Genomic DNA, 19,990 nt, shown 5'->3' with positions numbered 1-19,990 from the left:
TTTCAATCAGTTCTCTAAATATTTTGGAAATAAGATTTTTGTCCCTGAAACTTTTTTGCAAAGATTTTCTTCCAATTGTTTCCCTTTCAATCTTAGCTTTATGGGATTTGAGCAAGCAAAAACTTTTCTTTAAATTTTAGATAATGAAAATTATCCATCTTACATTCTATGATCTTTTCCATCCCTTGTTTAATTATGAACTTTCCTTCTATTCATAGATTTTATAGGTGTTTTTCCCATGTTTCTCTAATTTATTTACAAAGTGACATTTTATATGAAAGTTATATGTCTTTTGGGAGCTTAAATTCATATGAGGTATGAAGTGCTGGTCTAAGTTTATTTTTTTCTATACTGATGTCTAATTTCCTTAGCAATGTTTTTTCAAAAATAAATTATTATCCCAGTAGGTAGAATCTCTGTTTGTCAAACAGCAGTCTACTGGGTTTTTTATATATTCTGTATTTGTTATGTACATATATACATATGTACATATACATGTATACTTGTTATATATTCTGTACCTAATTTCTTCCACTGATCAACCTGTTTTTAAACCACTACTAAATATTGTTTTGAGAATTACTGCTTTGTAGTAAAGTTTGAAATTTGGTGCTTGTAATTCCCTTTCATTCTCTTGAGATTGACCGTGGTCCTTATGAATTTTATTATTATTTTTTTCTAGTTCTATAAAGTAATAATTTGGTAGTTTTGTTGATATGGCATGCAGTAAGTACATTAATTTAAATGGAATTGCCATTTTTATTATATTGACTCATCCTATCCACAAGCTATTAATATTTTCTGAATTATTTATGTTGATATTTCTGTAAAATTGGTTTGTAATTGTGTTCATATGTTTTTATGTGTATCTTGATAGGTAGACTTCTAAGTTTTTTAATACATTTTGAAATTATTTTAAACATAATTTTTCTATTTTTCCCACTGTGTTTTTATTGCTGCTTCATTGAAATGGTGATAATTTGTGCATTTATTTTATATGCCTCAATTTTGCTGGCTATTATGTTCCTTTAATCTTAGTTGGCTCTCTAAGGTTCATTCTTTAATTACACCATCCTATTTTCCCCAAAAGTGATCATTTTGTTTCTTCTTTATCTTTGATTACTCTCTCAATTTCTTTTTCTGGTCTTATTGTTACAGTTGACATTTCTAGTACTGTGTCAAATAGAAGCTAGAATTTCTTAATCTGTGTTCTAGACTCCTTTGTCAGTCTGGTGAAACCCTTCTAAGAGTAATATTCTTAAGTAATTGAAGGCAGAGGTAAATTTCAATTAGAGGTTAATGAAAATAAAACGTGTTTTTCCCGTTCAAGTTCAAGAAGCTAAATCTGTTGATGATCCCTTTTGGTGTTCTGTGGACCCCAGGTTAAGAATCCTTGGTCTAAATAGAAGACATCGTATTTCATTGGGAAAAACAATCAGACTGATTACAGAGAGCTTTCTCTGTCCTTAAGTCTGTATTTTGTATAACCTCAAGATTATTCCCCATTCTCTCCTCCTTTGCTCGAGTCTTGGAAGAAAAAAGCTTTCTCCTTGCCAAATCATCTTCACTACTTTTGTCCTTTATCCCACCTTCTTAGATGCCCTTTCGAACTTGTCCTTTTGGTCATCTCTATCTAATTTTAAATCTCTTCTCATCCACTGACTACTTCTCTACAGCTTACAAACATCACCTGATCTCTCCTATCTTTTAAAATCCTTCACTTGATCCTGCCATCCTCTCAGGCATTTATCATGAATCTTTCCTTTCAAAACCAAAATCCCAGAAAAAAACATCATCTGTTCTTATTCTCTCCATTTTCTTATTTCTCACTCATTTCTCAATGTCCATTACAATCTAATTTTCAATGTTATGACTCAAATGAACCTACTTTTCCAAGGTTTCCTATAATCTCTTTTTAAAATAAAATACTTTATTTTTTATTGATGACTTGTTTTTTCATCACACGAATTTTCAAATATATTCCTCTTCCTCTCCTGCCTACTGACTCATTCCTTGTAACACAGATGAAAAAAGAATGAGGGAAAAAGAGCAGTTTAACAAATCTAATCAATACATTGGCCTTGCCTGACAGCATCTGACCCATAAGCTCCCATCTCAGCAATAAAGGGAGTAAGGTGCACATCTTCTCAGATCTTTTTTTGGCATCAAACCTGGTTATTATAATTATGAAACATTGAGTTTAGCCTTTTTGTTCTTTCTGGTTAAATTATATGTACACTATGCTTGGCTCTGTTTACTTTACTTTGTGTAAGTTAGTATACTTTCTATGTTCTTTGGAATTCTTCACATTAATTTCTTATGATGTGGTTATATTTCCTTAATCTCGTGTATCTCAGTATTTTTAGTCATTTACCAGTCAATGGGTAATTATTTTTTCCAGTTCTTTGCTACCACAGGATTGCTTTAGTGAGAATTTTAGTATAATTGGGATCTTTGTATCTTTGACCTCCTTGAAACATATGTCGATAATGGGTATGTATGTATGTGTTTTTTTTTAAAGCATACTTCCAAATTACATTCTGGAATTGCTTGACCAATTCCTGACTCTAGCATCTCTAGTCTGTCTTCTCATGGCCCCACCAGTTTTGACTGTTTCCATCTTTCCAATCTGCTGAGTATGAAGGAAAACCTCCTAACTGTTTAGGTTTGCATTTCTCTTATCAGCTATTTGGAGGAGTATTTCATATGGTTGTTCATAGTTTGGAATTCTTTTGAGAATTGCGTATGTCCTTGGACTACTTATACATTGTAGAATGGCACCAATGTTGTTTTAATGCCCAGTGTGATGACCCCTTCTTAGTCCTCATCGTCCTTGACCTCTTTGTAGCTTCTGTTGATTACCTTCTCCGCCTTAGGTTTTCACTATTTCTCTTTCATAAGATATTATTCTTTCCTTGTTCACCTTGTAACTCACCAGCTGTTTCTTCTCTTCTTTTTCCTTTTTTGCTGGCTTGTCTTTCCTGTCTCACCACTTAGGTGGCAGTTTATCTCAGGGTTCTATTTTCGGCCTTTCTTCTACTAAGCTCTCTTGTTGATCTCATCAACCCTCACTGGTCCTTTTGTCATCTCTCTTCCAATTATTACCATTTTCTTTTTTTTTAATTTTAAAATTATTATTTTTAACACTCTTTTTAAAAAATTTTGAGTTCTATATTCTCTCCCTTCCTCTTGCCTCTCACTCATTGAAAAGGCAAGTAATATGGTATCAGTTATACATGGGAAATCATGCACGACATATTTCTATATTAGCCATGTTACCAAAAAAAGCAAGAAAAATAAATAAATTGAAAAATTATACTTCAATTTGCATTCAGAGTTCATCAGTTCTCTCCTTCTGGAAGTGGATAGCATTTTTCATCGTGAGTCCCTTGGAATTGTCATAGATCATTGTACTGATCAGAGTAACTGTCTTTCACAGGTGATCATTGTTAAAATACTGCTGTTACTGTGTACAAGGATCTCCTCATTCTGCTCACTTCACTCTGTCCCAATTTATGTAGGGCTTCCAAGGGTTTTCTGAAACCACCTGTCTCATCACTTATAGCACAATAGTATTTCATCACAATCCCACACCACAGTTTATTCACTTTTTCTTCCATTGATGGGCAATTCCCTCAATTTTTTGCTTCCACAAAAAGAGCTGTTATAAATATGTTTATATATATATATATGTCTTTTTCCTTTGGGAGAGAGACATAGTAATGGTATTGTTGGGTCAAATGGTGTGCACAACTTTATAGCCTTTTAGGAATAGTTCCAAATTGTTTTCCAGAATATTTGGGCCAGTTTTACAACTCCACCAATAGTACATTACTTTCCCAATTTTTCCACATCCCCTCCAGCATTTGTCATTTTTCTTTTCTGTTATGTTAGCCAATCAGATAGGTGTGAGGTGGCACCTCAGAGTTGTTTGAAAATTGCAACTCTCTAGTCAACAGATATTTGAATATTTTATATGAATCTAGATAGCTTTGATTTCTTCTTCAGAAAACTCCCAGTTTGTATCCTTTGACTACTTATCAATTGGAGAATGACTCTTATTTTTTATAAATTTTATTCAGTTCTCTAAGTCTTCATCAGAGAAACTTGCTGTAAAATTCCCTCCTTCCAATTTCCTACATTCCTTCTAATTTTGTCTGTATTGGTTTTGTTTGTGCAAAAACTTTAATTTCATGTCATAACAATTATCCATTTACTTCCCATGATCCTCTTCATTTCTTATTTGATCACGAACTCTTTCCTTAGCCATAGATCTGACAAGTAAAATTTTCTATTTTCCCCTAATTTGCTTATGATGGTATCCTTTATGTCTAAATCATATGTCCATTTTGACCTTATCTTGGTAAACGATATGAGATATTGGTCTACACCTAGTTTCAAGTATAAATACAGATAGTGATAGTTTTTGCCAGACTGCTTTCTGTTTTTCCTGGCAATTTTTGACAAGTAGTGAATTTTTGCCCCAAAAGCTTAGATCTTGGGGTTTAACAAAAACTAGATTACTATGGTCATTTATTACTATGTATTGCGTACTTAATTTATTCCATTGATCCACCACCCTATTTCTGAGCTAGTACCAGATTGTTTTGATGGTTACTTCTTTGTAATAGTTTGAAATCTGATACTACTAGGTTGCTTTCCTTCACTTTTTTTTTCATTGATTCCCTTGATATTGTTGGCCTTTTGTTCTTCCAGATGAATTTTGTTATTTTTTCTAGCTTTATAAAATTATTTTGGTAGTTTGATAAAAATGATTGCTAATAATATAAGTAAATTAATTAAGGTAGAATCAATATGTTTATTATAGTGGCTTGACCTACCTATAAGCAATGGATATTTCTCCATTTGTTTGGGTCTTTATTTGTGTGAAAAAATATTTTATAATTGTGTTCATATAGTTCCTGGATTAATCTTGGCATGTAGACTCCCAAGTATTTTTACACTGTCTATACCTTTTTAGTCGGGATTTCTCTAACTCTTCCTGATTGGTTTTATTGGAAATATATGAAAAACTAATAATTTGTGTGTTGATTTTATATCTTCCAACTTTCCTAAAGTTGTTAATTGCTTCAGCTATGTTTTTAGTTGGTTCTCTAGGGTTCTCTAAGTATACCATCATTTTATCTGCAAAGTGATAGCTTTGTTTCCTCATTGCTACTCTTATTCCTTCAGTTTCTTTTTATTGTTGTATTGCTAGAGTTAGAATTTTTAGACAATGCTGAATAATAATGTTGGTAAGGAACATCTTGGCTTCAGATCTTATTGGGATAAGCTTCCATTTTATCCCCATTACAGATAATGTTTTTTATTTGCTTTGGATAGATTTTACTTATTATTATAAGAAAAAAACTTTAAGCATATTCTTTATACTATTTTTAATAGAAATGTATGTTGTGTTTTGTCAAAACCTTTTCTGTACCAATTGATATATTCATATGATTTTTATTGTGTTTGTTATTGATATGATCAATTATGCATGTAGTTTTCCTAATATTAAGCCACTCCTGTATTCTTGATATAAATCCCACTTACTTATACATTGCTATATTCTCATTGCTACTATTTCACTTAAAATTTTTTCATCACTATTCGTTAGGGAAACTGGTCTTAGCTTTTCTCTGTCTTTGCTCTCACTGGTTTAGGTATCAAAATCACATTTGTATGGTAGAAGGGATATGGCATATTTTTTCAAATAATATATGATTAGAATTCATTGTTCTTTAAATGTTTGATAGAATTCACTTCTGAATCCATCTGGTCCTGGGGATTTTTTTTTAATATAAATTTATTTATTTTTAGTTTTCAACATTCCCTTGTTTTCTTGGAGGCTTTGGATGTAGGGGCTTTGACTTTGTTGTCTTCTTCTGGTTGTATATTTTGGTCTTCTTTTTCACCAAAGTAAGATAATATAGTCTGACTCTTTTTGCCCTACTTGCTCATGATCCCGGCCAATTACTTGAGTTTTAAACTCTTTGTTAAGGTACGAATCTGCTTCCAATGTGGAGAACGTACTGTCCCAAGCTTCAGGGGTTTGTACAGCTGTTTTCAGAGATACTCGTAGGGACCTGTAAATTTTCAGTTCTTCCAAGGTGGTATGATAAGGGGCAAGGTGTTTACTCCTTTCCTGGGCTGCGACTACAAGTACTCCTTTCTGTCCTGTAACTGTGAGGAGGGGCTTCTCTCCGCAATCACTGCAAGCTCCACCAAGCCAGCACTCCTCCTCACCCCAGCACCGCTGCCCAGAACTGTGGTCCAGATCCACACATGGGCAAAGGAAGAGATTCCTGCAATCCCTCTCTGATCAGCCACTGGATTCCCCCTCAGTCTGTGGGCCAGAAGCTCAGGAAGCAACTGCTCTTCCCCCCCCCCCCCCCGCAGGGCCACGCTCTTGGGGAATGGAGCTGAAACCCCGCCTTCCTCGCTGACCACTGATAGAAACAGACTTTTCCCACTGACCTTCTAATCTGTCTTTGGCATTGGTGAATTGAGGAGTCTGGGAACCTCCACAGCTGCCCCAGATTCAGTCTTCTGAGATCTGCTCCAGGTTTGCTGTGGCCTATGCACCCAGGCTGCACTGCGCTCCCAGCCCGGCAGGACACACCTTTCTGATCAATCATCCACGTTGTCTTGGGCTGGAAATTTGTTTCACTCTGTCTTTTTGTGGGTTCTGCTGCTTCAGAATTTGTTTAGAGCCATTTTTTATGAGTATTTGGAGGGGTTTGGAGGAGAGCTCAAGCAACTCACTGCTTTCACTCCGCCATCTTGGCTCTGCCCTGCTGGGGATTTTTTTTCTCAGAGAGCTCATTCAATTCTTGTTCAATTTTTTTTTCTTGCAAAGATAAGGTTATTTAAACATTTGATTTCCTCTACTGTTAATTTGGACAATTTATATTTATGCAAATATTCATCCATTTCACTTAGGTTGTCAGTTTTAATATAAGTGGGGAAAATAACTCCAAATAATCACTTTAATTTCATCTTCATTGGTGGTACATTCATTAAATTTTTATTTTTTTTTTAGGCAGTTGGGGTTAAGTGACTTGCCCAGGGTCATGCAGGTAGTAAATATCAAGTGTTTGGTCTGAGACCAGATTTGAACTCAGGTCCTCCTGACTTCAGGGCTAGTGCTCTATCCACTGTGCTACCTACCTGCCCCCATTCATTCATTTTTGATACTGGTAATTTGGTTTTTCTTAATTTTTTAAAGTCAAATTAACAAATAGTTTATTTGTTTTATTGATTTTTTTTATAAAACTACCTTCTAGTTTTATTTATTAGTTCAACTTTTTTAACTTTCAGTTTTATTAAGCTCTACTTTGATTTTTCAGGATTTCTATTTTGTTTTTTAATTGGGGATTTTTAATTTATTTTTCCTAGTTTTTTTTTTTTTAGTTCCATGTCCAAGTCATTGATCTGCTTTTTCTCTTTTTTAACTGATGTAAGTGTTTAGAGGTATGAAGTTTCCCCTAAGTACTGCCTTGGCTGAATCCCATTAATTTTGGTATGTTATCTCATGGTCGTCATTCTTTTTAATGAAATTATTGATTCTTTGATTTGTTCTTTGACTCATTCTTTATTATTAGGTTATTTAATTTCCAATTAACTTGAATCTATGCTTCCAAGGTCCTCTATTGAATATCATTATTGCATTAGGGTCCAAAATGGGTACACTTAATAGTTCTGCTTTTCTTCATTTATTAGTGGGGTTTTAATTTTCTATTACATAAGCAGTTTTTGTGAAGGGTAGCACATACAGCTAAGCAAAAGGCATGTTCCTTCTATTCCCTTTTAATTTTCTCCAGAGGTCTATCGTATCTAAATCTTCTAAAAACTCTATTTGTCTCCTTAACATCTTTCTTATTTATTTTATGGTTATACTTATCTAGTTCTAAGAGGGGAATGTTGAAGTCTCCCACTGTCTGTTTCCTCCTGTAACTTTTCCTTTAATAATTTGGGTGCTCTGTAATTTGGTGCATATAAATTTAACATTACTATTACTTGCCTGTGGTACCTTCTAGAAAAATATTGTTTTGCTGATTATCTCTTTTAAGTAGATCTGTTTTTTGCTTTTGATTTATCTCAGATCATGATTGCTATTCCTGCCTTTTTTTAACCTCAGCTAAATTCTGTACCACCCCCTGTTTTTAACTCTGTGTGTTCCTTTTTGTGTTAAGTGCATTTCTGGTAAACATCATATTGTTAGATTATGGTTTCTAATCCATTCTGCTTTCTGCTTCTGTTTTATGGGTGAGGTCATCCCATTCCCAATCACAGTTTTGATTACTGTGTATTTCCCTTCATCCTATTTTCTTCTATTTCTTCTTCTCTCTCTCTTTTTATCCTGTCCCTCCTCAAAAGTCTGTTTTGCTTCTAACCAGTATCTTCCTTAATCTGCCCTCCCTCTTATCACCACTTTCTTTTCTCTCAGTGACTTCCTCTCCTACTTCCCTGTTAGGTAAGATAGATTTCTCCACTAAGTGTATATGTGTATTCTTCCCTCTTTGAGCCACTTCCAATGAGAGTGCTATTCAAAGGTTACCCATGCACCACCCCCTTTCCACTCATGTGTAAAAGCTCTTCCTCATGTGTGCCTTCTTATGTAAGATAATTTTCCACATTCTTCCTCTCCCATCCCCCTTCTCCCTATGCATCCCTCTTTTTCAACCCTTCATTTTTTTCAGAGATCACCCCAACATAATCAACTCAGATCCATACCTTCTATCTATGTAGGTTCCTTCTAACTGCCCCAGTAATAATACAGTTCTGAGGAGTTACAATGATCAACTTCCCACATAGGAATGTTAACAATTTAACCTTTTTATGTCCCTTATGATTTCGCTTTCATGTTTACCTTTTTTATGCTTCTCTTGAGTCTTGTGTTTGAATGTCAGATTTTCTAGTCAGCTCTGGTCTCTTAATCAGAAATGCTTCAAAGCTCTCTGTTTCATTAAATGACCATTTTTCTCTGAGGGATTATACTCAACTTTGCTTGGTAAAGTATTCTTGATTTTAATCCTAGCTCATTTGCCTTCCAGAATACCATATTCCAGGCCCTCTACTCCTTTAACCTGGAAGCTGCTAATGTGTAATCCTGACTGTAATTCTACAGTATTTCATTGGTCTCTTTCTGGGTGCTTGCAGTATTTTCTCCTTGATCTGGTAGTGCTGGAATTTACCTATAATCTTTCTAGGAGTTTGCATTTTGGGTTCTCTTTCTGGTGATGATTGATGTATTCTTTTAACTTCTATTTTACCCTCAGGAACTAAGATACTGATGCAATTTTCCTTTATAATTTCTTGAAATGTGAAGACTAGGCCCTTTAATAATTCTTCAGTTATCTCTCCTTGCTCTGTTTTCCTGGTCAGTTGCTTCTTCCAATAAGATATTTCACATTTTCTTCTTCTTTTTCATTCTTTTGACTTTGTTTTATTGTTTCTTGATGTCTTTAGCTTCCACTTGCTCAATTCTAATTTTTAAGGAATTCAGCTTTTTAAGTTCTTTTGTGAATTTTTGTGCCTCTTTTACTACTGTATGGCCAATTCTGTTTTTTAAGGTACTATTTTCTTCAGTATTTTTGTGCCTCTTTTGTTGTTGTTTAGTCATTTAAGTCATGTCTGCCTCTTCATGACCTCATTTGAGGTTTTCTTGGCTAAGCTACTAGAGTGACTTGTCATTTTCAGTTGAGGAACCAAAGCAAACGGGGTTAAGTAACTTGCCCAAGATTATACAGCTCACAACTGTCTGAGGCCAGATTTGAACTCAGAAAGATGAATCTTCCTGACTTCAGGGCTGCCCAAAGACAGCTGCCTCTTTTACCAAGCTGTTAAATTCTCTTTTTAAAATTTCTTTGCATCACTGTCTTTTTTTTTTTTTTTGGCCAATTTTCCCTTCAGAAAAACCTGGAAGGACTTATGAACTGATGCTGAGTGAAGGGAGCAGAACCAGGAGACAGCCGCATTGTGTGGTGGCTAACTTTGATAGACTTAGCTCTTCTCAGTAATGCACAGATCTAAGACAATTCCAAAAGACTCATGATGGAAAATGCTATCCACATCCAGAGAAAGAACTATGAGTCTGAATGCAGATGGAAGCATACTATTTGCTCTCCTCCTTTTCTCTTGTTGTATTGTTTTATTACTCCATTCTAATTGTTCTTTACATCATGACTAATGGAAAAATATGCTTAACATGAATGTATAAGGAGAGCCTGTATCAGATTGCACAATGTCTTGGGGAGGAGGAAAAGGGAGGGGGAAAATTTAAAACTCAAAATCTTATGGAAGTGAATGTTGAAAACTAAAAATAAATTAATTATTTTTAAAAAATGCTTGTTGATTGACTAACCTGAAGTCATTTTAATTTGCATTTCTCTTACTATTAGTTAATTAGAGCCTGTATTCATGTGGTGACATATAGTTGATAATTCTTTTGAAAACGATTGTTTCTAACATTTGACTACTTATTTATTGGAGAATGGTATTACAAATTTGTCTTGGTTCCCTGAGTATTCTACATATCAGATTTGCAACACTGATTTTTATACAAATATATTTTCCAACTCCAGAGATTCTCTTCTAATTCAATGGTTATTGGTTTTATTCATGTAGAAATCTTTCAGTCTTATGTAGTCAAAACAGCTTTATTTTATTACTCTTCTGTTCATCATTTGATTAGAAATCATCCTTCTAGCCATAGATGAGAAATGTATTTAATCTCATTCTCTTGTAATTTTTAAAAAAATTTATAATGTGACCCTTTTATATTTAGATGATGTGTCTATATTGAGCATATTGTATGTGAACTAGGATGGTATTCTAAACTACATTTCTACCTGCTTTGTAGTTTTTCCAGAAATTCTTATTTGAAAGGGAATCCTAAATCAATAATTTATATTCTTGGATTTATCAAGTGCTGGGTTACTATCTGTATGTGCCTTTTTATGTTGGTAGACAAGTTGATTATACCTCTACATAGGTCTCTTTAGAAAATTCCGCCTTTTCCACATCAAGGTTATTTTTCTTTGAACCTTTAGAATTTCATATTTGAGAGTTTTGCCATCCCTACTGGACTGTCTTCACCTATACAATTATAGTCTATGGCAGGGGAATCTGCAGCCTTCAGGCCACATGTGGCCTTCTAGGTCCTTGGGTGAAGCCTTTTGAGGGAGTCCAGGTTTTATATAACAAAACCTTTAATTAAGGTGATTTGTTCTGTGAAGTTGGGATTTAGTCAAAGGGCTGCTCCACCCAAGGACCTAGAAGGCCATATGTGACCTCCAGGCCACAGGTTCCCCACCCCTGGTCTATGGGATCTTGATTTTATCCTTCCTCTAAATCATTTGAAATTCATTTTCCTAAAAATCTGGAGAGTGTCAAACTAACTCGACTTGACTCTTACTCATTATCATTGATCCTCAGTGAAAATGGTTACTTCCTCTTAAGATTCCCATGATTTCTACCCAGCAACTGTTCTCTTTGTTGGTGGGGTTCAAGACCATAAGAGTAATTTCTTTTGTTAGCTCCTCCACCTTTTGAAGGATGAAATTGTTATTAGGGTAAGCCAAGAAATTATCAGCTGCTCTGCTTTTGGCAGAGAAAGTGAGTTCTGTATTTTTTTTATCACACTCTGCCTCAGTGCTGGGGTTTACATCTGTTTCATAAACTTTTCCTATGCAGGTGGTCAATAGTGTATTTTGCTGGCAATATCACTTATGTTTCTGCCTTCATTGATCTTCACTCAAATACTCTTTGCTACTCTTTGCTCTTCTGGCTGGTGGATTGTCTCACTGAGAATATATTCTAAATTTACAGTGTCACTCCACTACCACACCCTCTATACACACCCTGTTCTTATTGAATAAATTGCACAGTTCTAGAGTCCTACTCTAGTCTTGGGTCCTATCTCACAAAGATTTACTGGTACTTGTGAAGTCAAATTTGCTTCCTTGTGTTCCAATCTCTACTTCACCCTGTCTGTTATACACATTTTGTGTAATAGTATCTGAGCTGTGAGATTTATTTCTGACTCTTTTCTTGGATTCTCTGTGCTGAGAATTTTGAGATATCTCTTGTTGCTGTTCAACTGTCAGACTCTTTGTGACCCTATTTGGGGTTTTCTTGGCAAAGAAAGTGGAGTGGTTTGCCATTTTCTGCAGATAATTTTGCAGATGAGGAAACAAGGTTAAGTGACTTGTCCAGGGTCACACAGCTAGTAAGTGTCTGAGGTCAGATTTGAACTCAGGTCTTCCTGACTCCAACCCTAGCACTCTATCCACTGTCCGTCCCCCCCCAAGCCCCCAGCTGCCCTGAGATAGTGCTGGTTTGTTTTAATTTTTTTTGCACTTGAAATCAGGAAAATGTGAATTTAGATCCTACATTAGATCTGTGATCCAGGAAAAGTTACCTAACATCTCTCAGCCTCAGTGTTGTCATCTATAATATGTAGATGTTACTATCTCACAGGATTGTTGTGATAAATAAATGAAATTACATATGTAAAGCACTTTGCGAACCTTAAGGCACTCTGTAAATACTATTTATTATTATTGTTATTACATTGTACCTTTCTCTATGGTATCTAATAGTTATAGCAGTAATGACTAATTCTGTCATTTACATAACACTTCCAAGTTTGCAAAGTTCTTATGGTGTGAGAGGGAAAAAGGATCAGAATTCACAAATCCAGAGTACCAATCTGATAGAAAAGCTGTATTGTCATTATAACCCATGTCAGCAAGAGATTATTTTATTTGATTGACAGTTTTCTTCCTTCAGCGGGGTGAGCTCCAAACACGAGAAAGTTATACACAGAGAGGTTCACTAAAGTGTAGGAAATGAGCAAACAAAAAATGGAAGGGAGAGCAGTCAGTAGTTTAGTTCTGCAGCTGACCCTGGAGGTAGGGAAGAGGCTTACTAATCTGTCTTTGTTGTGTGGAGAGCTTTGTAAGACAACCGCAAGGGAACTGGAGAAAAGCACAGTGAAATATAGTGGGAGAGAAGTTGTGACTGCTCGTTTTGCCCTGAGAGGCTAGTTTAAAGATGACATCATTCATTCCAGAAGTGGATAGAGTCTCTTTCTTTTGCCCCCAGATGCGTGTTATCTTATCTGAACCCCATAGCAACCCTATAAGGTAGGTACAACAGGTACTATTAACATTTTACAGTTGGAGAAACTGACGTTTGAAAAATTGAATGTCTTGTCCATGTTCACCCAGCTAGTAACTATCAGAATCTGAATTTGAACCTAGATTTCCTGACTCTGAGTTCATTGTTCTATCCCCTGTACCACAGTGCCCCTGTGCCCAGCTTTGTGAATATACACGTGGGTAGATCCCTCCCCAATCCTTCCTTTTCGGTTTAAGGCCCTTTTGAATAGGTTATCACAATTCTGGACAAATATATTTTGCCAACTCTTGTTAGGCACACTCCATTGTTGACCACGCCTCCATCATGCCTGTATTTTAAGCCATGTTCCAGAAATCTAAATTCTGAGACATCAATTTCTTAACCATTATTTTACTTATAAACCAGAAACTTGAATAGGGGTAGTAGAGAGAGTGCCAGGCTTGGAGTCAGGAAAGCCTGGGCTCCAATACCACGTCTGGTACTTACTTACCAGGTGTGTGACTGTGGACAAGTCAGTTATTTAGCTTTCTCAGTTTCAGTCTACTCTTTTTTAAAATAAGTATATTCACCTCATGGGGCTATGAAGTCTCTAGCGAGGTATGTGTAGAACCTTTTTGGCAACCTTGAAGTGCTATATTCATATCAGTAGTCATAATCATATTCCTATCAGTAGTAATAATAATAATTATTATTGCTTTTACCTGTACCTGTGACCCCACTTAGGTAAAGAACTCCAAGTAAGGAAACTCACTTTATTAAAGCAGAGCTGCAATTGCTCCACAAACTCTAGTCTTGGAGAGTTGACTGGGGCATTGTGGTTAAATAAATTTCCCATGGATATGACCCTATGTGTAGAAGTGAGACCTAAAACCAGGTGTTCCTGATACCAAGGCTGTCACTCCACCTACTAATAACACACAATTTCTTTCTGTTCTTTTCTTCCTGTTTGAAAATTATAATAGCAAAAATTCAAGACATCATAAATGAAAATATAAGAATATAAAAAATAAGAAAGTTTTAGATAAGAAATTATAAATTAAAACTGCCCAGATCTCTTAGAACCAGAGAACAGTATAAGAATAGAAAAAATCCAGTGTCTCCTCAAGAAAGAAAACCCCAAAATAAAAACTCTCAGGATCATCATGGCCAAAATCCAGAGCTTCCAGGACAAAGAAAAGGTACTATATGCAGCCAAAAAGAAGGTGTTCAAGTGCCAAAGATACACAATAAAGATTACACAAAACTGCTGCATTGAAGGAGAGGACAGCTTTGAATGCAATATTCGAAAAGGCAAGACATCAAAGGTTTACAATGAAAGAAAACCTATCAAGCAAAATTAAGTATGTAATTCTATAGGGGGGAAATGAACCTTTGATGGAATAAAAGATTTCCAAACGTCCCTGATAAAAAGACCAGAGCTGAGTAAACATTTTGAAATGGCACCAAGAGAAGTAGAAAGGTGTTCCAAAAGTCTTTGTGCAGTTTTAAATATTAATGTGATCTACATATTAATAGGAGGATAAAAAACAAATGTCTTTTCAGAATCCCAGTGCCTTTTAAGATTCACAAAAGAAAGTCTAAATGATGTTTTTATTCAGTTCTAATGGTCTTGGTATTGAGGAGGGGGCAGGGGATGGAAGGGACAGGAGTCTGCATGGGGGAATAAAGGAGAAAGGAGAGGAAAATATCATTATTGTGTAATAGAGGTACATAAGATGAAAAGTATGAAGTCATTGAAGAAGGGATGGGAGACTAGGCCTCCCAAGAAATTCACTTTCATCTAAATTGAATAAAGGAAAATTGAACATAATCACACCCACACTCACACAAGGGATTCCTGTATAGAAATACATGAAACTCAAAGGGGAAGTAGGAACAGATAAGGAGAAGGGAAGGATAGAGAAGGCTCTAAGAGGGGAGGGATAGAAAGGGGATAGTCATAAACAGAACAAATTTGAAAGTAGGACAGAGGAATGGGAAAAGGAATTAAAAGAAAAGGAATAAAAAGAAAAAAAACCCTTAGATCAGCGGTGGAAGAAGGGAAAGAGAACTGCAACACAGGGGAAACAGGCTATTTCACTTATAAGATCAAGTGTCAGGCCAACTTTGTCTTTTCTACCACCATTCTTATTTGTAAAGAAGGGGATAGGAACAGGAGAAAGGAAAAAGTGCAAGGATGGAAGGAAATACATACTTAGCAATAATAATTTTGAATGTGATTGAGCTTATCCTCATCAATAAAATGAAAAAGGAAAGAAGAATGGATTAAAGAGCAAAATCTGACAACATGTTGTTTGTAAGAAGCACACTTGAATCACAAAAATTCATAGAGTTAAAATGAAGAGCTGAGGCGAAATCTGTTATGTAGCAATGGAATTCAAAAAAATCAGGAGTAACAATCATGATTTCAGATAAGGCTACAGTAAAACTATAGACAGAATTTTTTTAAAGAGTAGGAAAATTACCTTATGATTAAAGGTACCGAAGAGAATTAATCAATATCAGTACTTTCCATATTTGCAACTTGTAGTGAAACATCTAAACACTTAAAGGAAAAGTTAATCAAATTGCAGGAAAATTGATATTAAAACTATAACAGTGGAAGACCTTAATGTACTCCTTTTAGACACTGATAAATCCAATCAAATGATAAATTAAAGAAATTAAGGACCTTAATAGAATTTTAGAAAAATTAGAGATTATGGCTCTCTTGTGATTACCAAAAGGAAATTAACCTACTTTCCAGCCATGTGGAACCTTTACCTCAACAAAAATGTAGGAAAGCAAAAATATTAAGCACAACATTTGATCATAGTGCAATAAAAATTATATATAACAAATGGCTTTTAAAATATCAAAAAATAGTTGAAGATTAAGTAACTTAATTCTAAAGAAATGATGAATCAAAGAATACATTCTAAAAACAATAGAAAATGTCATCAAAGAAAATGATAAGGAGACAATGTACCAAAACTTATAGGAAACATCCAAAACAATTCTGAAGGAGAAAATGTTTATCTCTAACTAATAAAAATACTTAGTTATCTGAATTTTTAAAAATTGAAAGGAAAATCAAATTGTTCAAATAAAAATGTAAAAGGATAACTCACCAAATTTAAGGAGAAATAAAAGAAATTATCTGAAATTATTTTGTCCATTATATGCTGACAAAATAGATAACTTAGAGGAAATGATGAATATTTATAAAAAAAATACCCAGAGTGTCAAATATAAATAACTGGATTTTTAAAAAAACAAGCCATAAATAACTCCCAAAGGAATAAAAAACCTTCAGGACCAGATGGATTCACAAATTAATCCTACCAAACACTGAAAAAACAATTCGAATACAACACAAATTGTGACAATACTAAGAAAAGGTACCCTTCTGATCCTTTTTTGTGATATAAATATAGTCTCAGTACTTAAACCAGAGAGAAATATATGCAGGAAAGCAAAGTAACAGGTATTCTTAATAACGTTTGATGCAAACAATTTTAAAGAGAATATTATCAAATAGGCTACAACAACATTTAATTAGAACAATTGGATACTATAATTCCATTGAGTTTATGCAAAGAATGTAAGGTAGGCTCAACTTAAGGAAAGCTATGAATATAACAAATCCTGTTAATAATATAAATAAGATAACATTATTAAATCAATAGATACTAGAAAGACTTTGGAAAAATCCAACATCTGTTTCTATTTTTAAAAAAACTTTCTAAAAACCATAGGAATAAATGGACATTCTTCATAATGCTCTTAAAGAGCATTTATTTAAATCTAAGAGCAAATGTATGTAATGGAGAAAAGTTAGAGGCCTTTTATTGCCTCCCCCCCAAAAAAAGTCCAGTATTTCAGCAAAGTTGCAGGATATAAGATAAATCCGTGTAAGTCATCAAGATTCATATATAACTAATAAAACTCTGAAGGAAGAAATAGAAAATTGCATTCAAAATAAATCCAAAAGGTATAGGATATTTGGGAGTGTATCTATGAGGTTCAACAAAAGACAACATAAATTAACTGTAATATACTTTGTTTTTCAACCGAAAGACCTCCATTACTGAGGGAAGGTCTTACTATTTGACAAAAATTACTGGGAAAACTGGACAGCAATCTGGGAGAAATTATATTTAGACCAACATCTCACACCATACCCCAAAATAAGCTCCAAATATCTAGATGACCAGACATAAAAGATCATGTCATAAACAACTTAGAGGTGCAAGAAATTACCTTTTACATTTGTAGATAGGGGAAGAGTTTATGACAAAACAAAGGATAGATATGATTACTCAAGATAAAATGTATAATTCTAATTATATAGAATATAAAAGGTTTTGCACAGCCAAATTAGAAGGGAAATAGGTAACTGGGGGGAAAAGCCTTTGTTGGCAAACTTCTCTGATGAAGGTCTCATCTCCAAGATAGATATGAAATTGATTCAAATTTATGACTAAAAACCATTCTCCAATAGGTAAATAAAGGATATGAAAATAGTTTTCAAAGAGAGAAATACAAGCTATCAACAATTATGTTTTTTAAATGCTTCAAATCACTTTAATTAGATATATGCAAATTAAGCAGCTCTGAGATTACATTTCACATATCTCACACTGTCAAAGATAACAAAAGAGGAAAATAACAAATATTGAAGGGGCTCCTGGAGGGAAAAAAGGTACCTTAGTGAACTCATAGTAGAGCTGTAACTTTAACCATTCAGGAAACCAATTTTGGAACTGTGCCCACAAAGTTAATAAAATATGCATCCCTTTTGATCCAGCTATACTAGTATGAAGACTATACCCCAGAGAAATTTTTTTTTAAAAAAAAGAGGAAAAGGACTTATGTCCAAAAATATTTTTGTAGCAGCTCTTGGTATCCAACAATTGGAAACTAAAGGAGTGTCCTGTTGGGGATTGATTGGACAGATTATGGTACATAAAATTTAATGGAATGTTATTGATATATAACAAATTATGAATTGGATAGTTTCAAAGGAATCTAACCTCACTGAGCCTCAGTTTCCTTCTTTAAAAAAAGGAAGGATTTAGATTAGATGACCTCTGTGGTCCCTGACGACTCTGATTTGGTCCTAGAGTTTTATGATTACTTTTGGTGGTGGTGGTGTTGAGTTGTATCCAATCCTTCATGGTCCTGTTTGAGGTTTTCTTGGCAAAAAAAAAAAAGTAGGAGTGGTTTGCCATTTCCTTCTCCAGCTCATTTTACAGAAGAGGAAACTGAGGCAAGCAATATTAAGTGACTTGCCCAGGGTCACACAGATAGTAAGTGTCTGAGGCCAGATTTGAACTCAGAATGATGAGACTTCTTGACTCCAGGCCCAGCATTCTATCAACTATGCCACCTAGCTGCCCATTATGACTACTATTAGGTGGCTAATAAGTGGTGGCTCTGATAATATAATCAAGGTCTCCTGACTCTGGGCCTGTGTTCATTGATATATATGTGTGTTTGTATATGTATGTATGTATATGTATACACATGTGTGTACATATACACATACATAGATATGTGTATATAGGAGTGTATAGATATGTCTATACTTATCTATCTATATAGATAGATATATATATACATGTGAGTATGTATATGTAGTTTTATGTGCATAACTTTCTGTAGAAATTCAAAAATTATATTTAAAGTACAGAAGTCTATGCCTTTTTAGTCAAACCTAGCATAAAATTAATCACTCCAGGGGCAGCTAGGTGGTGCAGTCATAGAGCACCAGCCCTGGATTCAGAAGGACCTGAGTTCAAATGCGGCCTCAGACACATAACACTTACTAGCTGTGTGACCCTGGGCAAGTCACTTAACCCCATTGCCTAGCCAAAAAAAAAAATTAATCACTCCAGGGGTATGAAAAAGTTTGAGCTCTAAATGTTATTAAACTTTGAGTGAATACATGGAAAAGTAAAATGTTTAAAATGACATACAATTTGGAATGGCATGTCATGAAAATACTTGGGCTACTTGAAATATTTGCTTGAAAAGAAATATTTCATTGTGATTAATATTTTTATAGCGTATATAGCAGTTGTTGGTTTAGATAGGGTAACATCTAATAATATAAATTATTTTTTTTTATTTTAGGGTTTCCAATGCCAAACTTAATAATTTTTCTCGCTTAGAACCAACATTTCAACTCCTGGGTGTTCAGTTCGATCAAAATGTGGCCCAAAATATTATGACGGAAAAACATGGTTCTGTGACCAAACTTCTTTATCAGTTGTACATTGCACTCCAAAAGAAGAAAAAAAGTGGACTCACTGGAGTTGCAATGGAAACTATGAGACCTTTAGCACCTGCAAAACTACAGAATATGAAAAGTGAGATTTATCGAGAGGTGGGTATGTAAAATAATGCTATAGAGCCTTGTATGTTATACAGTGTAGAGGAATGGTAAGAACTTCATGTAATGCCATGATAAGTCCCATTGGGCTTTTGAACAGTTTATCTTTTTTTGTTTGTTTGTTTCCTTTTGTTGTATTATTTTTGTAGTAATAGTAGTTCAGAAATAAATTATTCCTCTTGAGGCTGGGTAGGGGGCGCAGTGGATAGAGTATGGGACTTAAAGTCAAGAAGACCTGTGTTCAAATCCAGCCTCAAATACTTAATAACTTTGTGACCTTTGGCAAGTCACTTAACATCTACCTGCTTCAGTTTCTGCAAATGTAAAATAGGGATACTAACAACGCTTACCTCCCAGGGTTGTTGCGAAGATCAATGAGGTAATACTTACAAAGTGTTAGGCACAGTGCCTGGAAGATAGTGGACACTTATTAATATTTCTTTTCTTTCCTTCATTCCTTCCTTCTTC

At 34.6% G+C, this 19,990-nt stretch overlaps 1 protein-coding gene across 2 annotated transcripts in view; it reads left to right on the top strand.

The window, feature by feature from the left end:
• LOC110214653 (sperm flagellar protein 2) overlaps positions 1–19,990 on the top strand; it is a 105,687-nt gene that overhangs the window by 18,995 nt on the left and 66,702 nt on the right. For both annotated transcript variants that reach the window (XM_078153221.1, XM_078153222.1), the window contains exon 3: positions 19,264–19,516. In XM_078153221.1, coding sequence (XP_078009347.1) covers positions 19,264–19,516 — 253 coding nt within the window. The remainder of the gene's footprint in view (positions 1–19,263; positions 19,517–19,990) is intronic.

The sequence above is a fragment of the Phascolarctos cinereus genome, unplaced genomic scaffold, assembly GCF_003287225.1.
Source record: "Phascolarctos cinereus isolate Bilbo 61053 unplaced genomic scaffold, phaCin_HiC Scaffold_4;HRSCAF=312, whole genome shotgun sequence".
Taxonomy (NCBI): domain Eukaryota; kingdom Metazoa; phylum Chordata; class Mammalia; order Diprotodontia; family Phascolarctidae; genus Phascolarctos; species Phascolarctos cinereus.
The sequence above is the reverse complement of the archived record's forward strand: the minus strand, read 5'-3'. Positions and strand labels throughout refer to the sequence as shown.